Source organism: Rhinopithecus bieti, unplaced genomic scaffold (genome assembly GCF_001698545.2).
Source record: "Rhinopithecus bieti isolate Rb0 unplaced genomic scaffold, ASM169854v2 scaffold_8675, whole genome shotgun sequence".
Lineage (NCBI taxonomy): Eukaryota > Metazoa > Chordata > Mammalia > Primates > Cercopithecidae > Rhinopithecus > Rhinopithecus bieti.
The window spans coordinates 3,442,373-3,466,326 of record NW_016806447.1 but is presented as its reverse complement, the minus strand read 5'-3'; the positions used below and the strand labels follow the sequence as shown (position 1 = coordinate 3,466,326).

General features: G+C 38.9%; 2 protein-coding genes across 4 annotated transcripts in view; one reads left to right on the top strand and one right to left on the bottom strand.

Moving 5' to 3' along the window:
* SEPTIN11 (septin 11) overlaps window positions 1-8,241 on the top strand; it is a 94,919-nt gene extending 86,678 nt beyond the window's left edge. Inside the window, exon 10 of one of the 3 annotated variants that reach the window (XM_017876540.1) lies at window positions 7,832-8,241. In XM_017876540.1, the coding sequence (XP_017732029.1) occupies window positions 7,832-7,835 (4 nt within the window). In that variant the 3' untranslated portion in view covers window positions 7,836-8,241. Of the gene's footprint in view, window positions 1-2,509; window positions 3,683-7,153; window positions 7,804-7,831 lie in introns of those variants that run through there. The other 2 variants (XM_017876539.1, XM_017876538.1) reach the window with 2 other exon arrangements.
* Window positions 8,242-15,200: 6,959 nt separating this feature from the next.
* CCNI (cyclin I) overlaps window positions 15,201-23,954 on the bottom strand; it is a 33,205-nt gene continuing 24,451 nt past the window's right edge. The window contains exons 6-7 of the mRNA XM_017876542.1: window positions 23,592-23,822; window positions 15,201-16,740 (exon numbers count right to left, since the gene is read on the bottom strand). Of these exons, the coding sequence (XP_017732031.1) occupies window positions 16,297-16,740; window positions 23,592-23,822 (675 nt within the window). The 3' untranslated portion in view covers window positions 15,201-16,296. The remainder of the gene's footprint in view (window positions 16,741-23,591; window positions 23,823-23,954) is intronic.

Here is a 23,954-nt window from a genome sequence, read left to right as displayed (position 1 = left end):
TACATTCTTTAAACACAAAGTACACAGGATCAAGTCTCTGCACAGTAACTGAGATGTGTTATATGGAAGAGTGAGCACAGTGCTGTTGTCCACTTAGTCTTGATGAATGTGCAGTAGGCTCACCCCTAAGAAATCTCATGTTGCCTGCAGTAACAATAAAAATGGACTGCTACAATGACATACTGAGAGAGTTTTAAATCATGCTTTACCAACTCTGACATTCTGAGCTCTGAGACAGCAGAAAATGTATCACCAGAGCAAGGGAGGAGGCAAATGTTCTGAACAATAGTAAGTGGTTGTGATTTTATTTGGAGTTGGCACAGATCCAAGTGACCAAAGGAGTTCAAGGCCCAAAATTTAGTTATGCTGGGTTAATTCTGAGAGTAACAACCACATAGATTATAATCTAGTTTAAGAAAACCCTTTGTAGCTATATGCATGTCGGGAGAGCATCTAACACTCGTGGTGATGTTCCCCATGCAGAGACTCAGAGATTACAGTGACTCTTCCAGTGAAGACAGATGAAAGCCATTTGGCATCGTACCTTTGTTAATCCAGACTAACCAAGGATATAGGGGTGTGTGTGTGTGTGTGTGTGTGTGTGTGTACACATACATCTATAGGTATGAATGAGACAAAAAGCTGCTGACTTATAGCTTAGGAAACCCAAAGTCAAGTTTTTCTTTTCACCCTGAAGCACTCAGTGCATAAAGGTTCGAGTTTTAAAACTAAGAATGTTTCTAAAAGACCAGCAATGTTAAAAGAGTATTTCATGTATACTAGACGTGCCTTTAAGCAATAAAAATTCCAAGAACTGATCATTATTGTGCCTCCATTTTAAAAAAGTTTATTTAGTAACAAACTTCCCAGTGTAGGGAGGTTTTTCCTTGCCCTTTTGAACATGTTAGGTTATTTTCTTCTTATCCTGGGGCCTTACCAATGTGTAATGCTTTCAAAGTTTCAGTGAAGCCTGTGTGGATTCTATTTTAGCTTATTTATATATTCTCATTTATTTTGAAGGATATATACTTAATTTGGTTCAGAGTAGTAACCAGGTTTTGCTCCTGACAATGGCACATATTGTTTGTGTAACTTTTTCTAGGTCCTTACCCTTTTCCACACTTTGCATTTGTACAGTGAAAGCAACTGCCAGTGGAGGCCTGAAGTGTCAAAGTAAAAAAAAAAAAAAAATCACACCTTTTACTGCCAGAGGCAGTGGACTGTGTTGGTTAGAGGGACTGCAGAAAGACAGTGGCCAGGCTAGATAGAGCAGCACTTTGAAAAGAGCTGGGAAGATGCCTCCTAGCATAGCTGGAGCAGATATAGGAGTTACTGTTTAGGAGCTGGCTTTGTTGTAGGTAGAAAATGAAAAGGCAGATGCTTACTTATTTACCTGCTATGTGTCCACCTCAAAGCCTAATTTAGTTTTTCTAACAGTTTTAAATTCTCTTTTTTCTATTCTAATGACACGCTCCTTTTTTAATGTAGGTAAGGCTTTATACTTCTCCTTGACCTGTAGTGGCATGAGAGTGTATAACATTTCCTAAGATGACAGGCAAAGTAGAACTAACCCTGGCACTGCCATTAGCTGGCCCCACCTTCTGCCATCTCTGGCCACCGAGTCACTTTCCTTGTTTGCGGCTATACCACAGTGGTGGGACTGCGCAGGGTAAGCTGGTCAGTGGACAGTGTTTCCCTTCTCTGAAAACTGTCTGCACAATTCCCAGCAGCCATTTGCTGGTTAAGCTGCATCTATCCCAAAAGACAGTTTTAAAATTCATCATTCTAAAACCATACTTGTTTACCCAACCATCCACTCATCTTTAAAAAAAAAATTGTTTTGATTCTTGCTAAGGAATAAGGTTGCATGTTTTGCACTTGCCTAAGATTAGACACATGGGCCGTGGGTTTGGCATTGCTTTGTACCTAGAAGAGGGGGAAAGCTCCTGGCATTGCTATATCTGTAACCATTACAGTGATTGTCTTTTTTTCCCCCTACCCAACTAGATTAATAGCATGTCCTCCATTCACTATGTAATTTCAATCCCTAAACTGCTTTAGACCTTTTCTTTAAGTCAGTTGTACAAAGGCATTGATTGTATATTTATTCTCTGACGCCTTCAGCAGTTCAGAAGTGGAAGATGAAGCTCCTATTCAGTACTAATGGGATACCCAAACCTAACAGATAATGGTTTTGTGTTATTTGAGAAAACAAAAGCTAAACAGTAAATCCTCCCACTAGATATGCAGTGGTTTCCAGAAGTCACTTGTGAATTCTAAATTACATACAAATGGAAACTAACCGTATGTCTTTAATTCAGTATTAAATTTTGCTTTTGCTTGTCATGTAGAGTAGCCTTCTCAAATTTTTGGTTTTAATTTCTGTCAATTCCATAATCATTGCATGAGCATTCACCATCGCTGAATGCTGGTGCTGTCGCTCCTAATTTTCCTTTCTTTTTAATTTATTATTATTTCTAACTTTTTTGTTTTGTTTTTTAACTTGCAGTGCAAGCTTCACATAAAGCCTGGCAAGCCAAGGATGTTCCCGCATTCACCTGCTTTTGCAGTAATATCGTATCTCTGCCATGTGTGTTCTTTATTTTTATTTTATTTTTTATTTTTTTTTACCCGTCTTCAAACACCAGTAACTATTATTAACTCGTTTGCTGAATGTTGTTGGGTGGTAGAAAATGATAGAACAAGGGAATAACCGCAAATGCTCTGTGCAGCTGGACTCTGTTTCCGGAAAGTAAATGATTTGCTTTTTATGCCTGTTCTGAATGGCAGCACGAAGCAGGCCTGTTACTTGTATGTCGCTTTGGACAGAGGAAAGTGGGGTAAAATGCTACCTGTACGTCTGACATGAAAACTTCTCACCGCCTCAGCAGCTGAACTAAAAACCTGAATAGCCATGACAAGAGTTTGCATTTTCTTGATGATTCATCTCCATGAGTGCACAATCCCTGAACTCACTGTCTTTTCTCCACACTTGTCCCAAGCCAAGATAGATTTGTATGTAGACAGACGGGTGAGCAAGCGTTATATTTTATTTTTACACTTGCATGACATTTTCATTTTAATCAATAACATTATTTGGCCTGAGCTTGTGGGTCTGTTCAGACTGTCTCCTCTCATGGTTTGAAACTGCATCTGAATGCCTGCCTTCAAATCCTGGCCAAGTTGGAGTAGACAGGCATGAGAAAACTATGATTATGTTCACATTTACTGGTGCATCCTTGATCCTCTCACAGATAGAGGTCTTAAAGGTTGAATCATATAACATTGGTTAGTAGAAGAACCTTCTACTAAGGATGATGGGCTTTCTACAACCTGCTTACCACTAACAGTAAGGAATCTTTCATAAACACACAGTTTATGAAACAGTTTGTTCCCAGTGAGCTTAGAGGGAGGACCTGATGACTGATTCCAGGATACTTGTACTTCTAATAAAATTTTTCCCTGATCATGAGAAAATTTCCAGATACTTCCCTTAGAAAATTTGCTATAAACTCTGTATCGTTGGTAGCACGAATTTGAGGGAGACCTTGTCAACTTTAAGGTGGAAATAGGAAGGACCACAACATGACCCGTAAGTGAAGAAGGTAGACATTTCATATTCAGCTTCCTTGCTTAGTCTCCTTTCAGTATTTGGCAATAAAAGAAAGAAGAAATAGAACAACTGAAGTCTCAAATCATTGTCTGGAGTATTCCTCACCTTGGCTAACTCCACCTGCTCTTTGTCTAAGGCCCTTGCCTCATCAGGGATTGGAGCGGACCCACATGCCAGAACCTATATACTACATGCCTAATTTGTATGGAAAAGTGCATATTTCATCTCTTTTCTATACTGTTCCTTTCTGATGCTTATCCTTTCATCTGTGTGATTGTTTTTTCCCCTCTACTAACAAGATCCTCCCAGCTTTCTCTCTACATGTAGAAAGGATAACATTGCTCATGAACCCACTTCCCCTCCACATTTTCCTCACTGGTTAGAGATTAAGTAAATAGGATAGAATATGCTGCATCTCCCCTGACACACACTTTCTCTTTTAAATGAACAAGTCTCTATTTTGATTTCAGCACAGAGTTTTTCTCCTTCTCTTTGTCCTCAACCATACTTAGAGGAAAGAAGGAATGGTCTTCCATGAACTGATTATGCTTAATTAAGCAAAGTAAGGAAATTAGTTTCGTGGAAGCCTAAACAAAGCTGGAATAGAAACTACACGCTAGACACAGCAGCAGTCATAGTCTTCACACGTTTAGGAGCTACTGGACCAACATCCTTGTTTTTGCTTCTGTTTTGTTTTTAAATAATTCTAGTCTGGAGCTAACTGTGGAGCAGCCGAATAGTAGCTGGCATGTTGATTCAAACCATGGGCTGAATTTGCTCATAGGCTGTGCATCAGACAAAAGCTTGAATATTTGTGTTGTATGCTTGTTCCAACCACCGCTTGTGTGAGCATTTTTGTGGCTCGTACAGAAAGTACACTTTTAAATTGTTTCTTGCATCACTAAAATTTTTTTTAAATAAGCATAACAGCGAAAGGCATCCAGCTGACTTTTTGACTACAAGATTGTTGGTTGGATTGACTTTTTTGCATTAAAATTTTCCCAGCAAAATAAATCATATGGTGAGTCAGAGAATAAAAAGTCAAAAGAAACAAATAGAAGCTTTTTTTTTTTTTTTAATGTATTGCTTCTGAACTTTTTTCTGCCACTGGTCCCCGGCCCTGTTTAGTTTGTTATTGCTGCTCTTCTTTTTTCTTTCTGTATCTATGCCTTTTTTCACAGTAGTCCTTGGCTCTGCACGGAATAAATGATACCCTCAAATCTAATTGGATGTGCTTTCGCCTTTGCATGTAAGTACAGTAGTAAGAAACCTTTGAGATCTTTCTGACTTTTCAAAATTAGAGAAAGCAAGTGGGATGGATGGATTTTTTTTTCTTTTCAAGGGGGGCAGGAAGATAATGGTTTGAGTAGCCTTTGTTTTTTTTAAAAAAAAAAAATATTTAAAAGGCCACATTTATATTTTTTTTCACAAGAACCACATAATAAATTCCACTTCTTGACCTGAATTTGGAAATCCGAAATTACCAATCCAGGCCAGTTGTGGTGGCTCATACCTGTAATCCCAGCACTTTGAGAGGCTGAGGTGGGCAGACCACTTGAGGCCTATAATCCCAGCACTTTGGGAGGCCGAGGCAGGCGGATCACGAGGTCAGGAGATCAAGACCATCCTGGCCAACATGGTGAAACCCCGTCTCTACAAAAAATACAAAAATATAGCCAGGTGTGGTGGCGCGTGCCTGTAGTCCCAGCTACCTGGGAGGCTAAGGCAGGAGAATTGCTTGAACTTGGGAGATGGAGGTTGCAGTGAGCCAAGACTGCGCCGCTGCATTCCAACCTGGGTGATGGAGTGAGACTCTCCAAAGAAAAAAAAAAAAAAATTATTAATCCCTGCCTGTGCTCTACGTAGCCTCATGGGCATCATTGGATAGTTCAGAGGGCCCTTGATTCCGGCAAGGCAAGTAAATCCAGAATGAGAAATTACCATCTTCTACTAGAGAAAACCAAGAGAAAAAATTTTATGCTAGGATGCCTTTATGACAGCTTAATTTTTTTATCTTAGTCCAGTGGTCTCTCCCTGGTGCTAACTGCTGACAGTGGCCACCTCTTTTTTGGGGGGTGAGGGGCCTACATAGCTCTAGCTGGCCTTCCCTCACATCTTTTGTTAAAACACAACGGCCATCTTTTTGCTTCTCCTGAACTTTAGATTTCCATAACACACGTACTGTAGAATGTGATGGAGAAGCATTGATGAGAATTTATGGGCAGTTCAGACTGTGTTTTCCCAACTTAGGCTCTTTATAAATTTGTTAAGATTTTCTCCTTTTAAAGGGCATTTCAACAATGGGAATTATTTAATGTAACAGTGGGTACAGATTACTTATCTTCCTTCTCTGCTCTGTGACTCACCAGCAGTAACACACACTCTCCACATCTTGTGCACCTCAAATGAACAGACTTGGTTTCTTTGCTTTCTTGACATTTCCATGACTGTTTCACATACAAACTATTGAGTGAGGTTTTTCAGCTGTTACCGACCCATGTCCTACTGTCTCTGTGTGGTCCTGCAAAAACTGTCCATTCCCACCCCTTTGCTTTGCCATTTGCAAGTGTCTGGAATTGTCAAGTCTCAGCTTTGAAAAGTCCTGGTTCCACTGACAGGACACATTCGTTAGTCGGAATTAAGACCTACAAAGTCTAGTTTGTATGTAGGTATGAAGGGAATTTTTTAAATAAATTGAAAAGCTGTGAACAGCAGTAGAACTTTGTCTATTTCTTAATTTTAAAATATGCTGATATGCCTTAAACTGTAGTTGTAGATCCTTGTCATTTTGCTGTTTGAAAATAACCAATGTGTTTTCTAAAACTGTTGTGTAATCTACTTTCAGTGTTAATGCAGAATTGTCATATATGTAAGCTGCATGTTAGACATTTGTCTTTTTTTAAAAACTAAAGTAATTGTATTGATGTGAAGCATATCATTTTTTCAAATATGAAAGTAATCACTTAGCAACATGCTTGGTAATTTGGCATCTGTTAAGGTAGGAGAGTGGTGAACAGGTAATCTATGCATCTATCACTAGTGCCAAGACATAAAGCAGGGGAAAATATATTTTTACCCAAACATTGTTTGTGTGCCCTTTTTTGTGAGTTCTTTTTAGTCGCTGCTTGGTTTGCATATGCACACGTGCTTACTGGATAAAAGAAACAGGGATAAGAGTCTCATGCTTTCCTGCCTTGTGTGGTGGACTTCAAATGGCTGCCGTCTGGGTTACACCAGTTTCTCAAGATACTTGCCATGTGGTGTCCTGTACTTCACATATCATGTTATCACCTTTTTTCCCCCATACCTGTCCCTGTCCACCCTGCCAATTCATGTGCCTTGGTGCCCAGCTGAGGCATCGTCTTCTTCACTGGCCTCCTCTTCCCTGCTGCTGCTCACCCTCCCGTCGAGCTCAAGGAAGTCACCCCATTAACTGACACACTGCTGTTCTTTCACAGCTTATTGTAGAGAAGCTCCTTTTTTTCTTAAGCCATTAAGAATCAAATTTGAATCTGAACCTTTCTTTTTTCTTTTCTGTAGCTTCTTCTTTATGTAACCATCCTGTTGACAAGCCCTACTCTCTCCTAATGGACATAGAGCATTAGAAGAGCAGGAGCTGTCTGTTCACACGTGTTGGGGAAGAGTTACCTCATTTCCACCATCGCCTCCTGTTCTTTTAAAGTCTGGGTCAAATATTGCACTGCTGTTTGTATTTGTCAATGTCTGCCCATAGTGGATACTGAAGTGACTTACCACTACCAAAAAAATAGTCATATTCAATAATATTAATTAAAAAGGAAAAAGGAAATTGAGCAAAACAGAAAACTTGGGCCAAGACCCAAGGTCTTGTGCTGGGATCCCCTTGCTTAGAACTATCATGTTCTTGAAGCTGCTGATCCAAGAACTGATGGACTGAAGACAGCGTGTATCCTAACCTGAGGGGGCCACCATGTCCAGGGCCCACAAACTTGATCTCATGGTAACTCCTGTCCTTTCTCTCCCATGAGCCACATTCTGAACAGCCTGATCAGGATCCTCAACCATCAGGTCATAAGATCTGAACAACATTTTCCTTCCTTTTATTAGTTTTCTGGGTTATTTTGGTGTTTGGGTTTTTAAAACAAAAAAACAAAAAAAACTTGATATTGCATGAACAGAGATGGCTGCAATTTTTTTTTCTTTGGCGTGTTCTATTGATGCAATGTTTTTATTTTTCAGCTGACCATCTGCCTCTTGAGAGAGAGAGAAGTGGGCATCCTTCCTTTAAATTCAGGAACCACTGTTGTTTTATTTGACTTTTCTGTTACTTGCATCCCTTATATAAGTTGTTTTGGATTTGGGATTATGTTTTGGGGGAGAAAAATTCCAGTTAGTTCTGTTTTTTGTATTGGTTATTCAGCTTACTTTTGGTATCAAAATTATGCCAGTTTTAAGCTCACTTGAGTGAAGTTTAAGTCACAAGATTCTGTTTAATATGCTTTCCTCATTTTGGAAACAACCAAAACTTCCCTTTTTTGTTACGGGATTTTGACCTACAAGTCCTAATCGTGTTTAAAATGTGCCGGTGTTGGGTAGATGACTTTTCTGCCTCTGGGGTTCAATTTATATTTAAAGATACCTTAAAATAACTTACTGGCCCATCCCTGCCTTTTTATTTGTTGTGAAGCTCTGTACCTTGTGTCCACAGTTTTTTACCAGGACCCATGTGTCTTGGACCATGGGAAATGAACCCCAAACAAGTACATGTCTCTTCTCCCAGATAACAGCATCATTAACAATGGTTCTCATTCACATTGTCTTCTCGGAATTACCTAGGTGGATTTCTCTACAATTTCTGCAAAAAAAAAAAAAAACCTGCTGAGAATCAAAGTATTCAGACTTGATCACTGAAAATAACATCCATATCTAAACACATACTTCTGCCAGTTAAGTGAGCCTGTGATTTCTGATGCTGACCTGTTTGTCATGAGTCAGATTCAGGGCTAGATTACTCTAGTTAGCAGTCACTTCTTAGGGGCAGTTTTCATAGTGAAGGGACAATTTTCAAATTCGTATGTATTATAGAGCATGAACATATTTTGTTATCTTTCAGTTTCATTACTTGTTTATAGATAGGCTTATTTCCATCTTTACTTTTGAGCTCCATAGTAGGTAGGTCATAAAAATACCATTAGTGACATGAGTTGCATTTAATCAAGATCCTCAGGAGTGTTCCCCTCTGAATAAGAATGGTAACATGGTTCCTTTAGACAGTGAAATGAAGAAGCAACAGTCCCTGCCTCTTGAATCACTTGATTCCTGGAAAGAGATTATTTAGAGCAATTGGATGAACAAGTTGGGGTGCTGCTTTCTTTACTTAAAAGGAAACTAAGTAAATGTAAGTAAAGTCAGATTCATGTGAGCCATTAAATGATCAAAATGTCAGCATCAAAAGCCATCCCCTTCATTCTACAGCATAATCTGTAAGGACAGAAGTCTGCTAGTAATGTGACCAGTGGAGTGGGAAAGCAATAGCAGCTCCTTACCAGCTGATGCCGGAGCATGACATCAGTTTTGCAAGTTAAACATGTAGGTCCTATTGTGTGAGACCACTGTCATCACTACGTATAAGTGACTTTATTCTTAAACTCCCTATTTTGATATTTTAACTTTATTCTATCATTTTAAAAACAAATTCTGCATCAGATTGTAAATATTTTTTGAGCAATATTTAAAACTTAAATTAGGCAGTATTTCTTTTTAAGTAAGAAATGTATGTCTGTTGTTGCTATTTCCTTTTTTGTTTTTCTGTTTTAGCTCCCAGAGTAGAGGAAGTATATTAACCATCTTAATGGGAGGGGTGGGGGAACAGAGGGTATTATCAGTAGGTTAGCCTCAGTCCAGTTACCTAGGGGAACCTGATCATGTACACTTCTGGCCAACCAAGTGCCTTGCCATCTCTCTTCCCCTAACATAGACTGCCATTGATTTGGCATTTTACCATAGGCAGTTCTTTTTCTCCAGTGTTGATAAAACTGGTAGGTTTTCTCCTGGCTGACCAAGTAAGGGATGTGAAACCATCTTGGGTATAATTACTAGCAATAAAAATTACTGTCTTATCTCAAAAAAGATTGTGGGAAAAAAAAGCAGGGAGAAGTTAGCCACGTAAACCTATTTCCATTGGTAATAGGCTTTTTGTTCTTCATCAACCTTAAACAAATATTAGTTCTTTTCAGATACAGACTCTGCCTTAATACAAGCATAGTCTAGATGGTCTCCTTGCGATCAGCCCAGCATATGTGTAAAGGAGAGATCCAACTTTCTTAGTCATGGTGCACTGACCTGAAACAGGTCCTCACCCCCAATAATTGACCAAACTTCTTTTCCCCATCAACAGTGCTTATCAAGTTCCTTCTTTCTTTCTTATTTATTTATTTATTGGCCTGCTGTTGGCCCAGATTATGGGTAAACCCTTCTGGTATCTAACAAATACATGGCTGAGTGTGATGGCTCACACCTGTAATCCCAGCATTTGGGAGGCTGAGGCTGGTGGATTGTTTGATGTCAGGAGTTCAAAAACAGCCTGACCAACATGGTTAAAACCCTGTCTCTACTAAAAATACAAAAATTAGCTAGGCATGGTGGCACGTGCCTGTAATTCTAGCTACTTGGGGGACTGAGGCAGGAGAATCGCATGAACACAGGATGCGGAGGTTGCAGTGAGGCAAGATCGCCCCACTGCACTCCAGCCAGGGCGACAAAGCACAACTCCGTCTCATAAAATAAAATAAAAAACACGAAAGACAAAGGGTTTTTAAGCCACCTTTAAAACCTTGAGTTTCACAACTGACTTATCTTTCCATCTGGAGACTGACAGTGATAGTGTGGCTCACTTCAGAGTTCCTAGTGCTTGAATTTTTAAGACCATGGTATCTAGTTTTTGCGAAGAATACTGTCTGTCTGTCAGGTCAGTCTCCAGCAAGCAACTGGCATACCCAGGGCTGGTGAAGGGATTGCTTGTATTAATTTTTTTTTTATTTAGCAGGATCTCACTCTGTTGCTTAGACTGAAGTACAGTGGCATAATCACAGCTCACCGCAGCCTTGACATCCTTGGTTCAAGCAATCCTCCCACCTCAGCCTCCTGAGTAGGTAGGACTATAGGCACCAGCAACTGTGCCTGGCTAATTTTTTTATTTTTTGTAGAAATGGGGTCTCATGTTGCCCAAGTTAGTCTCAAACTCCCAGCCTTATGCATTCCTCCCACCTCAGCTGCCGACAATACTGAGATTAAAGCCGTGCCCAGGTTGCATGTGCTAATTTGAGAAGACTAATTGGGAGCCTAGGTGTCTACTCATTTCCCTTTCCTACCTTGCTATTCCTGATAAGTAGCTATATATAAATGAGATGTTTTTGGTTGTCAGTGGAACATCACATGAGGTCAAAAGATTTCACATCGGCCTCAAATCAGTTACTTGTAGGGATGTGAGATGAATAGCCTTTCAGTCCACTGTGGAAAGTTTCTTCCAAAGTTATGGCACCTAGACTAGGGAAGGCAAAGGCTATTATAACAAGATTTTGTTGGTCCCTGTCCACAAAAGAATAAATAAATACGTGTGTTTGAGGGTGGGGAACAGGGAGCAGAATAACATTCCATAAAGAGCTGGGCTTGGACAGGTGCATTGGCTCAACATCTGTAATCCCAGCACTTTGGAAGGCAGAAGTGGAAGGATCACTTGAGGCCTGGAGTTTGAAACCAGTCTAGGCAACATAGCAAGACCCTATCTTTTAAAAAATGTTTAAAGTTAGCTGGGCATGGTGGTGTGTGCCTGTAGTCCTAGCTACTCAGGAGGCTGAGGTGGGAGGATTGCTTGAGCCCAGGAGTTCAAGGCTGCAGTGAGCTAGGATTGTGCCACTGCACTCTACCCTGGGCAACAGACCTAGACCCTGTCTCTTAAATAACCAAAAGAGCTGGGCTTAACTGTGAACCATGTGTTTAGAACTCTGGAGAGTTGCAGTTCTACCTTTTCTTTTTTTCTTATTCACTCATCCATCTTCCCCCAACCCCCCTCCTTCCCTCTTTTCAAATACTTTATTGTGCATACTGCACCAGGCCTACATTAGGTACTGGGGATTTAGCGATGCACTATGAATTGAACTTGTATAACTCATAAGCACAGCAATGTTGAGAGTGAAAGAAAAGGCTCGCCTTTTCTAAGGCAAGCTAATTCATTTGCTGAAGATAGATCATATCCTGAAAAGCAAAAAGGATTCTGCTTCCCACCAATCACTTTTTTGTGGCTCCTTGCCTAAAGTTGGCCTTCATTCTGGAGTGTCCTATTGTCTAACAAAATAAGCTATTTCCAAGAAATGAGAGACCAGTTCACTAGGACTAGGGCTATTCAAACTGCTTTTCTACTACCTTACTGTTGTATAACACAATAAGGTCAACAATTCTGGCATTTGATCTGCTATGAAGGCTATACTTCTAGAGTTAAGAGATAAGGCAGAGGTTCTCATTTCATCCTTAACTCCAGAAGCTCCTAGGAACTAAAAAAGTGAGCTCTTCTCAAATTTTTCTATCTGATAAGACATTCTTGGTTATCTTATTACACCTTTTAAAGTAAAAAGTGGCACAAGGGAGAGTTATGTCTCTGACATTAGTCTCTCTGACATTGGTCTTACATACGAGTACATCATAAAAGCCACTAAATATGGTGAGGGAAAACTTACTATTTAATTCCTTGATGCAAGCTGTGCTAAGTAAGTGTGCTCTTCATCTTTTCTCTCCTAATGATGGGCCAAATTCAACTCAAACTGACAGCAGCAAGGTTTTGGGACTTGGCTATGTTCAAGCCTTCTCAATTGTATTTCTAGGCTAGTTTGCAGAACCACACAACTCACTAATTGGGATTTGTAAGACTGGTTCTGGTTTTTCTTGGTGTGAATCGTGGCATCCAGTCACCATCTGCCCCTTAACCCTGGCTGATCTTGCCAAAGTTCCCTCAGTCTCTCACACACACGGGCCTCCTGTACCTTAAGTAATGTGAACTTCTAACTAAGCCAACACAGTTGGTTTAGCAACCAGATGAGTGTTCAACTGCTGACATGCAGTAAACTCATTTTTTCCCAGAAATTTAAAAAGATGCTGTATTTTTCTAGAAGCACCATCTAGTGGCCAAAGCTCATAGCATTATTTGGTAACAGGTATAGGAGACATTCTCAACATAATTTAAAGACTAAAAGAATTTTGGAGGCTTTAAAAGTAACATTTACATGTTAGACAAAACTTTTTGATGTCAAATAGAAACGGTAAAGGTTTGAGAGGAGTTAGTTGAACCCTGTTAAACTGGGGCTGCATTCTGCCAATTTGATTGTGAGAACCTGTGACATAGTATCTTTACTTTCCAGTTGAAAATGTGCAAACTACTTTAGATAAAGATGAGCTCCTCCTCATGTTGGCTGTGCATCAGTAGCTTAACCACATTTTCTTCTTAAGTGAAAGGCCACCATGCTGCTTCGGGCACTAATGCTCAAGCATAACTTGCTTCAGAAAATCTAGGAGTAAATTTAAAAGCTTGAAAATTCAGGTTTGTAGAGAGTACAGAGGACACACAGAAGTGACTGGCTCTGACAACACAGGAGACAATAAATAGGACTTCTTGGGGGCACAAACACCACTGTCTTCTCTCAACAAGAACATAGGTTCAGATTCTCATCAGCTTGGCTGAGTGAAGAGCTACATTCTACCTTCCTTCACCGCCAAAGGCAGCATCAGGAACATTTATGACAAACTGGTTATATTTGACCTTTTACTGACATTTGGGAGCACTCTGCATTCCCAGCTTTCCCTTCCCCCTCCAAACTAATACATCATATATCTGTAGAGAAAACTTCTAGTTCTGTATATAACAACTAACTTCATATTGATCTCGTAGAGAATGAAGTAGAAGTATTTAGCTTCTAGTCTGATCTTCAAGGGCTATAACGTGTTCTTTAGGGTTTGTTTTTTGAATGGAGGATTAGAGAATAACTAGGGAATAACTACTATCCCCATCAAGTATATTCCCTTGCCATTCCAGAGGCCTCACGGAGCGACCGGTTTTTTAACCACCAGGAGGCACCAGACAATTATGATGCAGAATGCTCAAGTTTCCAGGTCTTGAGCTTGTGATGTGATGCCAAAGTTGAACACAAGTAACTTGGGACAGGCTGAGAATAGTTTCAGGCAAAAAGGGAACTAAGTGAACAGCAGGAACAGGCTTTTTTTTTTTTTGTCTCGCTCTGTTGCCCAGGGTGGAGTGCAGTGGCGCAATGGCTCACTGCAACCTTCGCCTCCTGGGTTCAAGCGATTCTCCTGCCTCAACCTTCCAAGTAGCTAGAATTACACACCCGGCTAATTTTTGTATTTTTTATTAGAGACGGGGGTTTCAGCATGTTGGTCAGGCTGGTCTCGAACTCCTGACCTCGTGATCCGCCTGCCTCAGCCTCCCAAAGTGCTGGGATTACATGCGTGAGCCACCATGCCCAACCGGAACATTCTTAATGAAAAGTTCTACACTGTTCAAGAATACTAGGCTCTTTCTGTCACAAGCCACAGTTCTCTAAGGGCCCACAGTAAGTTGTGATGAAGTGGGCTCAGGCCTCTGAAACGGTGGCCAAGGTTTAACAGTGCTTTCGAGGGCCAAGTCTCCAAAGTACTATCACTGAACTGAACGATGTGGTTAAACAAGTTCTGAGGTGTGAGGGCTAGCAGCCCACCATCCCACTTGATTCCGTGTCCCATGAAAAGAACGCTGTATTCCAAACTAACTTACCAGCAATTTTTAAATATTGAAAACCTTAAGACCAAAAAGTGAAAATTCTATTGTCCTCTAATGTTCTGCTCAATTTGCAGCTACTGGACTACAAATGAAATATTGACTCTAAACTCAGTTTTATCCCTAGCTTTCTACATAACACATGTTTAACATGTCCTCATCTGTTAAATAGAAGGAAGTTCTACAGATCTGTATCATTTTACAGATACTATGAACATATGCAGTTGTAAACTTCTTAGAGCTCCTACAATTCAGATGAATTAAACAGATGAAGATCAGGATCAGAAATTTTTAAAATGTGTATCTGTGAAGTCAATCCTTTGCTATCTTCCCTCCCCACTCCCTGTACTGACATGTGAGTAAATGCTTCCCATTTAATTGGAGTTTAAGGTCATAAAACAGGTAGTCAACCCTACCACAAGAATTTTTTACAAGTCAGATGATGACCTGAAAATACTCTTGTTCTGCTAAATCTGAACATTAAAAATGGCTAAAAATGACATTTTAAAGATACGGGTCTGAGCCTACTCTCACAAGCAGTCACATTAAGATGAAAATTTACTATTTGGAGGATTCACAGTGCACCAGTGAAAAAATATCATAAAAGAAAAATTCTTATGTTTAAAACCTATATCCCTCGATCACATTCAAATCCTCTTTTCTTCATGTTTCATTTTCAGTAAGTATATTCTTGGTCTTTCTATTGTTTTCTCTAGTTGAAATAGCAGTGCCTAGCCAATCAGGAACCTGTACCTCTTCACAACCAGAAAAAAGTCACAGAAACAAAAGTTAAGGACAACTTTTTATTGCTACCAGAGGCTTTTATCATCAGTACACGGATCTGACTGCAATACCTTTTTCAGACTGCAAAGGGAGCTCAGGATCCAGAAGTCATTAAGAGAACTATAAGTAGGCTGGGGAGGCAGGGGGAGGAGTAAGTTCTATTAGAAAATCCTAATAGCTTAACAAAACTAGGGTACTAAATTCAGTTATAACATGTTACAGACTCAAATCACAGAGCTGCCCCAACATCTAGACAGTCTCTCCTACTGATTATAAATGAGTGAAAACTATCAGTTAGAAAAATCTAATTTCAGTTGTTACATACATGTTTCTTTGGTGAGCACCTGGATATATTAACTTTATCACAAATTCTTTTATACAAATGTCAAAAATGCTTTCAACAAATCTAAGTGTCCTAATTACATACCACTTTTAAGTATCACTTTAAGGTAAACAAAAATGAAAACCATAATTTTAAATTAAAATTTGAAATGAGACACAAAATCAACCTGGTAATATGAGAACTTTCTGTTGCTGTCTCTGATTAATATGGGACAATTCCAAAGTACCTTTTCATACTAATTGGAACTTGCATCATGGCTGTCACACTGAAATAATTTGTTCGACTGCTAAAACATAATTTTGGGGTTTCCTATTCAGTGAGAATCAATACAGATCAGCATGCATTAAGTTCAGTAACTTAAATGGAGAAGCAAGCAAAAGCGACAGGAAAATTAAATCAGGATGCTGAGGGGGAACAGGTTTGCTGGCTATGAATTTTAACTGAATTTTTGATGGGGCAAGCTATGTTACATTATGGCAGAAAAAAAGTGCAACTGGCATACTACAAAGAGATTTTTTGAGTTTAAAAAAAGTTTGGATCTTTTGGATTTTTTTTTTTTTTGGTCCTTATGTGTTTAAGTAACACTGAATTATAATTAGCCACACAAATAATGAGAGTAGTTTTTTTTTTTTTTTTTCTGGCTCACTCCAAATCAGCCTGTTAAGGTATATATCCTTCTATAACCTTTCCTGATTTTGCATGTTCTCATTCCCAGAGTAGTCTACCTTAGTTTACACTCAAAGGTAATACTTGTTGAAACTACATGACAGAAACAGGCTGCAAAGGTGGACAAGGGGAAGCATGTCCCTCTTGTCTTGATAAATCAGTGCCACACACAGAACCCACATTTTCTGAGACATTATCTTCATTATAGAGCCGTTTGATTCCATCATAGAAGTCATCCACTTCCATTTCCTCTACTTTGCGTTTAGCAGAGGTCTGCTTGCACCCACTGGCAGCTGGGAGATGATGGTAAAAGGCTGCTGTACCTCTGACTGGCACTTCTGGCTTGCTGTTGTCCTTGGAGAAGTCTGGGCCTGGGACAGAGGAGGGATGCAATCTGAACACTCCTTTGTCACAGGTCACCAGGGTGTGCTTGAGGGGACGGTAGACATAAACGGAATTTAGAGGCAGGGAAGACTGCAGAGTAGAAAGGTGATGTGCCACAAGCTCCCGACAGTGGATCAACTGGGAGCTATCCATCTGGGCCAGGAAAAAAAAACAAAAAACAAAAAAAACACAGTTGATCATTAATTAACATAGGCTGCTCTGTTATCTCTGGTGGCCATTTTTCCTCCCTGTGCTTTCCATCCCCGCTGAGTCTTTTCTCTCCCCACAACTTCTACCTCCAACTCATCTATTTATCCAGCCTACCCATCCATCATCATCATCTTAGAAATCAGGTCCAAATCTGTATTTCTAATATAATTATCTTTGGAACTTGAGTTCTGTATTTGCAATGTATGCTGAACATTTACATGAGAGCAGAAACTACTTTTTTGTATCCAACTTCTGTTTTTTTTGTTTTGTTTTGTTTTGTTTTTTTCAGTCTATTCCCCCTGTCTAGAAGGCCCTTCATCCTACTCTCTTGGCCTCTTCTAATTTTTTCAGTGGAGTCTAAAGTACTCATAAACACATTCATTAAGAATGTAAGAAGCCAAAGGGCAAAAAAAAAAAAAATGTTTTTTTAATCAGAGATGAGGAGGGAAGCTAAGAATTTTAAAATAGTAAATGAAAAATTTAGAAATATATATTTTGTAGAAAATAGTAGACTTAACACTAAGATGAAATGTTTTCATAAAGTTTTTAATTTGGGAGTTTTGCTAATTCCTTCTTACCCCTGAGGACAATTCACAGGTATCAGTCCTTTCTGGAGTTACCCCTGACTCCCTCAACCCCCAAAACACCCTAAATACCATGGTCATCTGTTTGTGTATCAACCTTTTAACATACTTATGGCCAGGCGTGGTGGCTCATGCCTATAATCCTAGCACTTTGGGAGGCCAAGGCGGGTGGATCACTTGAGGCCAGGAGTTCAAGACCAGCCTGGCTAACATGGTGAAACCTCTTCTCCACTAAAAATACAAAAAATTAGCTGGACGTGGTGGTAGATGAGTAAACCCAGCTACTCAGGAGGCTGAGGCATGAGAATGGCTTGAGCACAGGACGTACAGGTTGCAGTGAGGTGAGATCAAGCCACTGCATTCCAGCCAAGAAAAGAGACAGAGTGAGACTGTCTTAAAAAAAGACACTAAAACCTTTTAACATATTTATCACATTTCATTATAATAATCTGTTTAACCATTTAGCCTTTCCATTATAGACTACAAGACCGAAGGTGTGGCATTGTATTATATTCATCTTTTTATCCCTAACTTTCTGGCACAATGACTGTACATGGAAGGCCTTCAAATTATTACCTGTAGTAAAGTGTCTCTCTTCCTCACTTTCAATTACAGCATTGTCAAAATAACCTTAGTTAGCATCATATATTCCTTCCCTACTCTCTTCAGCGGCACCCCAATGCCTACCAGAAATAAGCTAAACTCCTTAGTTTTATTAATAAGGATCTCCATAATCTGACCCCAACCTTCTTTTCTAGCCTTATTTCCTAGCATACCCTCAACTTGCGGTCTACACTCTTGCTAAACAGTCCTGCTCTATATGATGCACTAATCTTCCCCTTTCTTATTTTACCCTTAATCATCTTATTTCTACCTGTTGAAATTGTATTGCCCATTCCTTCCAGGACTGGCTAAACACCATCACCTTCAGGAAGCCTATCTTGACCATTTAACTATCAGGGATAACTTTTTTTCCAATTCTGGGTATTTTGGACATTTCTGGACCAAGTCTTATTCATCCTCATATAACCTGCAGCACACACCATAACTGTTTGCAATACCACAGAGAAAATAAGGGAAAATAACGCACTCTACAAGAACACATTTGGTCACAAAATTATTTTTATCTCTAAATACATTCATTATTTGTTACTGAAAAATACCAGAGGAAAGAATAGTAAAAGGCTGATGTTAGTCATTGTATAATACAAATGCAAAATAACTGAAACTGTCAGAAAAATACAAGAAAATGGCAGATTTTAGCATCTACCATATTGTTCACTGATTTCTTTTTTTCCCCTAGTTTGAAAGGCATTAGATAACACACTATGGGTAAGACACTATTAACTAGTATTAGAATTTGTTCTCCCTCCCTTAAAAGAAAAAAGTTACGTAACACTTAAGATAGTCTCTGAACTATCAAGCTTACATTTAGGCTAGGTCTTATTATATATCCCAGGGATGTAGAACAAGCTGAAACATGCTAAAAATATTGGAACAAAGCATAGAGAAAGGATGGAGGGCTTAAATACTCCATTAAAAAATATTTAAATACTTAAAATACTTAAATATTTTAAGCCAGGCTTAAAATACTGGCTTCTGCCAGTATTTTAGGAAGCCTACAAGAAAGAAATGAAAGAAACTGGAAGTGAAAAAGGGGCTACAGTGTAGAAATTATTTCTAAAAAATAAGTACAGTCATCCCACAGTATCCATGGGGATTACTTCTAGGATCCCCAAAAGATAACAAAACCCAACATGCTCAACAAACCCAACAACCCAGAATGCCTACACATCACTTCATCTGTGTGGATTCAATGTAGTACTCAGCGTGCAACAAATGCAAGGTTTTTTTGGAACTCTGTCAAATTTCTTCCCAAGTATTTTCAATTCACGGTTGGTTGAATCCAGATGCCAAACCCATGGATATGGAAAGCCAGCTGAACCTCGTTTAATGAAATGTTCTTTAGCAAATGAATATTTATTGGCTTAGAAAGGTAAAGGTACCACAAATATTCTAATGCCTTGGTCACTGGGCATAATAAATGCCATGGCAGAATTAATACTATGGTAGATTCCTAAAAAGAGACATGTATTTAAGTAAGAAGAAGACTGTCACTATCATCTTTCTGTGTGGAAAAAACTAAGTAAGTAGAGAGTTATATTTTAGAGGTGGAAGACTGACAAGAAATGATAGAGCTAGAAAAGACCTTAGAAATTATTCAAAACAAAACCATCCATATGAACTCCACTTCCACCCAAGTCCCAAGTAAGCCTTTTCTCCAAAATAACATCAAAATAAATTCCTTCTGATCTAGTACAATCTGAATTTGTTCTATAAGATGACAAAATAATTTGTTCCTTCTTGATATCCAGTGGAAGAAACAAAACAAGCACATACACTGAAACTACCAAAACTCTCGACACCAGACAAGTCCTCTAACGGAGTTGGTAAAAAGGACTTAAATGAACTCAAATTATAAGGTGTCAAGAGAATATTTATTATTTTTTATAACAATAAATGACATAAATGGTGGCCCACATGGATCCAGGTTTGGTGAACAGCATGAAGCATTGAGGAACCTGCTGGAATAGTCTGACCACAGCCACCTTCAAAAAGAACCAGGAGATGTGTGGGGAGAGGTCTGTTTCTTCTTTTTTTTTTAAATTTGCTTCTTTTTACTTTTAGATTCAAGGGGTACCCATGTGCAGGTTTATTACCTAGGTTATTTATTGCATGATGCTGAGGTTTGGAGTATAAGTGATCGGGTCAACCAGGTAGTGAGCACAGTACCCAATAGTTTTTCAACCCTTGCTCCCCTCCCTCCCTCCCCGCTCTAGTAGTCCCCAGTTTCTACTGTTGTCATCTGTATGGCCACGTGTACCCAATGTTTACCTCCCACTTGTAAGTGAGAACGTGTGGTATTTGGTTTTCTGTTCCTGTGTTAATTCACTTAGGATAATGGCCTCTAGCTGCATCCATGTTGCTGCAAAGGACATGATTTTGTTCTGTTTTATGGCTGTACCTACTCTAGTTTTAAACTAGAACATGGACTTTGACTACTGCCCAGCTAGGAACTACAAAGACCAGCACACTAATCTAGGTAGAGTTAACAGTCTGAGTTTATCAGAGTGGGCCACATCAGAAAGAGGAAGACGTGAGCACAACCACACAACAGAGCAAGGGTAGAAGAAGGGTAAGGAGAGAAAGAGGTTTAGCCATCTCACAATGGTGACCAACAGGTGGCACAAGAGTTTAAGGGGTGTAGTTGTGGGAGGTTAAGAGGAACAAAAGGAAGTTTGCCTTTCAAACCTGGGAACACTCACCATACTTTCTCTCAAAGTGGGGGCTCAGGCAGAACTAGTGGGAGTGGCCTCCTCACAGTACGATATGTCTGTGATGGACTCTTCTCAAACCAAGACACTGGGAAACATGTCACAAATGATTTTGGCATGATCTCATCAATCTGATGCAAGAATTTCCTATACTAAAACCAGAAAACTAGGAAGAATATCTGATATTGTGGCCTTGTCACAGGTCTAAACACAAAGATATTAGACCTGGTGTTCCTACCTGAACACAGGAAACCTAGCAAACAAACAGAAATGAGTCCTAAAGAACTAGGAGCCATCCATGTTTGGACCACATGGGTTGGTGTTAGAGCAGAATTGCTAGAACAAGTCCCAAAAGTCTCTACCAAGATTTATGACCTTTTCTTCACTAACTTCCCCATTGCAACTTGAATACTACATGGGGCAAATCTCTTAAAAAAAAAAAAATCACTGTATTTCCAGTTTTCAAACTACGTCCAAACACTACCTACATAATATAATCTAAACCTACACTACATAGGTAGATCTCTAGCTATGGAAGGGAAAAGGCTATGTTGAGTGGGGCTCTGCCCTTAAACACAACAAGTATAGCTCCCCTTTTCTATTCTATATTCTGGGATCGTGTATGTACAAGATTTTCTTGGGGGGAAGGGGGACTGGGAAAGGGTTCCACTTCTCAAATTGTGAAAACCACTGAACTAGAATTTTTAAGGTTTGTGTGGTATGAACAAAAGCACTGGTTCTTTTAAATGACTACTAAGTAGCTCTACACAGCTCTAAGAAAGTCTCTAGTTCCCTACACTGGAGCTATAAAATAAAGGAGTTGAATGAAACAATTTCTCCAAAGATTCTGTCAAATCCCACATTTGTAATACTCCTTCAGCTAAGGAGAAAAAAAGTTTCAGTGAATACTTTCTTCCTCTAGCACCAGAAAACTTACAAAAGAGAATCAGGAGATATTCCAGTGTTTTTTACTAGGAAAACATGATCTCAAAGCTACAGAATACACATGCTATTTACATTATTATTTATGCTTCAAAATCTGTCCTCTGACACTAACACTTTAGAGCAATCTTTTTCTATACTATCTTGAGAATAAGCACAGAGACCAAGTCAGAAGGCATTTAGAGAGATGTCATTTGTTCCAATAAAAATAATGTAATGTAGCAGGTTTTCTATTAAGCCTATTCCTCTACTTCACAGTCTAATGTGAGTGATTAATATTCAACTTTTCTTTCCAACAGTCCGGGGTGAGCAAAGTAAATTTTCTGTGTCATATTATTCATTTAAATGATGGTTTCTCATAATTTCTAAAAATTCTCACGAGCAACTACTTCGTAGGATTTTCATTACAGCATTTAATTATTTCAATCTAAGATGATTAAGGTATCCCTTGAAAACAAAAAACAGCCCGTGTTACACTACACAGGTAGATCTCTAGCTAACATACTGCTCTGATCATCAACCTTTTTTATGAAAAGACTGAGCCCCTCTCTGCTCACAAACTAGAGCCTGAAATTCTTGAAAGCACTGACATACTTGTTTTAAAAAAAATTCTTTTTTGTCTGCTTCATTTTCTTCAGACATATTTCTTAAAATGTTTGCTATAAGATCAATTATAACTTTCTTAGAAAACACCAAATTCAACTATTATGTTTTCTTTTATAATATTCTCAATTTTTAGCTCAATAACTGCAGTTCTTTGCTACAATTAGTTTATTGCAAAATGTTAAGCTTAGAATTTCACAATCTTCTAAGTAAAATCCAATAAAACAAATCAGAATAACTACTGTTAAATAAGAATAAATAGCAATATAAAGGGAAAGTAGGTTCGTGAGTCTTTTACGGATTCAGCTGGCAGGAAAATGGTTTGTAGCAGATCTAAACTTGGTAAGTTCTATTTGGTGACATGAATAGAACCAGTAAGGCTTCTCTCAAAGTAGCTGCTAACACACAGCACTCTCATGAACTTTCCATTTGGATGAGAATTTTCTCTACTGAACCTTTACATTTTACTTAGGTGGTGGATAATTTATCAACCTATACATTTTATAACAATCTGTAGATTGTTACAAACTAATCTTAGGTAATAACAGAACTGCCAGGGCAAAACCTCGTTCACAAAAGTGGCTTCTACCTGCCAGTCTGGTATAAATACTTCACTTACTAGCCAACAATAAATTATTTGCTTGTCTAAAAAGCAACTTATTCTAATTTTTGTTCCTGACATCTGCTATAAAATGAGTGAAGTAAAGAAGTACTACATTAAAACCTGCAGATGTAGCTAGGATAAAGGCCAATATGGTACTGACAATCTTATGAACATTTTAGAACTGTTAAAGATAAGTAATCTAAGAGAAATGGTGCAAAGGAATCTTAAAAATACTATATAAGTTTTTTTTTTTTTTTTGAGACAGAGTCACGCTCAGTCGCCCAGGCTGGAGTTGCAGTGGCACCATCTCGGCTCATTGCAGGCTCTGCCCCCTGGGTTCACACCATTCTCCTGCCTCAGCCTCCCGAGTAGCTGGGACTACAGGCACCAACCACTATGCCTGGAGAATTTTTTTGTATTTTTAGTAGAGATGGGGTTTCACCGTGTTGGTCAGGATGGTCTCGATCTCCTGACCTCGTGATCTACCCGTCTCGGCCTACCAAAGTGCTGGGATTATAGGCGTGAGCCACCGTGCCCGGCCACTATATAAGTTTTATAAGAAAACAAGAGAACATCTAGCCTGTAAATTTAAAATATATACTTTACTCTTGTCTAAAGAATGGTTTGCCATTACAACATTAGAAATGTCTTTCAGTTTGGTAACTCTATGTATTCTAATAATAGAAAAACTTAAAAAGAACACTATTTAATTAGACTGACACCTACCTGTGCTTTCTGAAGCAGTTCAATTGTAAGAGAAAGCCAATCAGGAATAAGTTTCTCCATTTCCAGACTAACCATGGCCAGAGCAAGCATGGATCCTCTGAATTGCAGAAGTTGGTTGCAGGCCATACAGTGAAGTAGTTGCTTGGTAAGGACTGCCAAATGTTGAGATGGGCTCAATTTGGGCAAACTGAAAAGTAACTGAGGCCTAGTTGACACCGCAATAGCATGGAACTGAAAATCACAAGAACATAATTTTAACTTGATTTAAATATATAGGAAATTACATATAGAAACTGATGCAACCTATTCAATTTTTTTTTTTTTTTTTTTTTTTTTTTTTTTTTTTTTTTTTTTTTTTTTTTT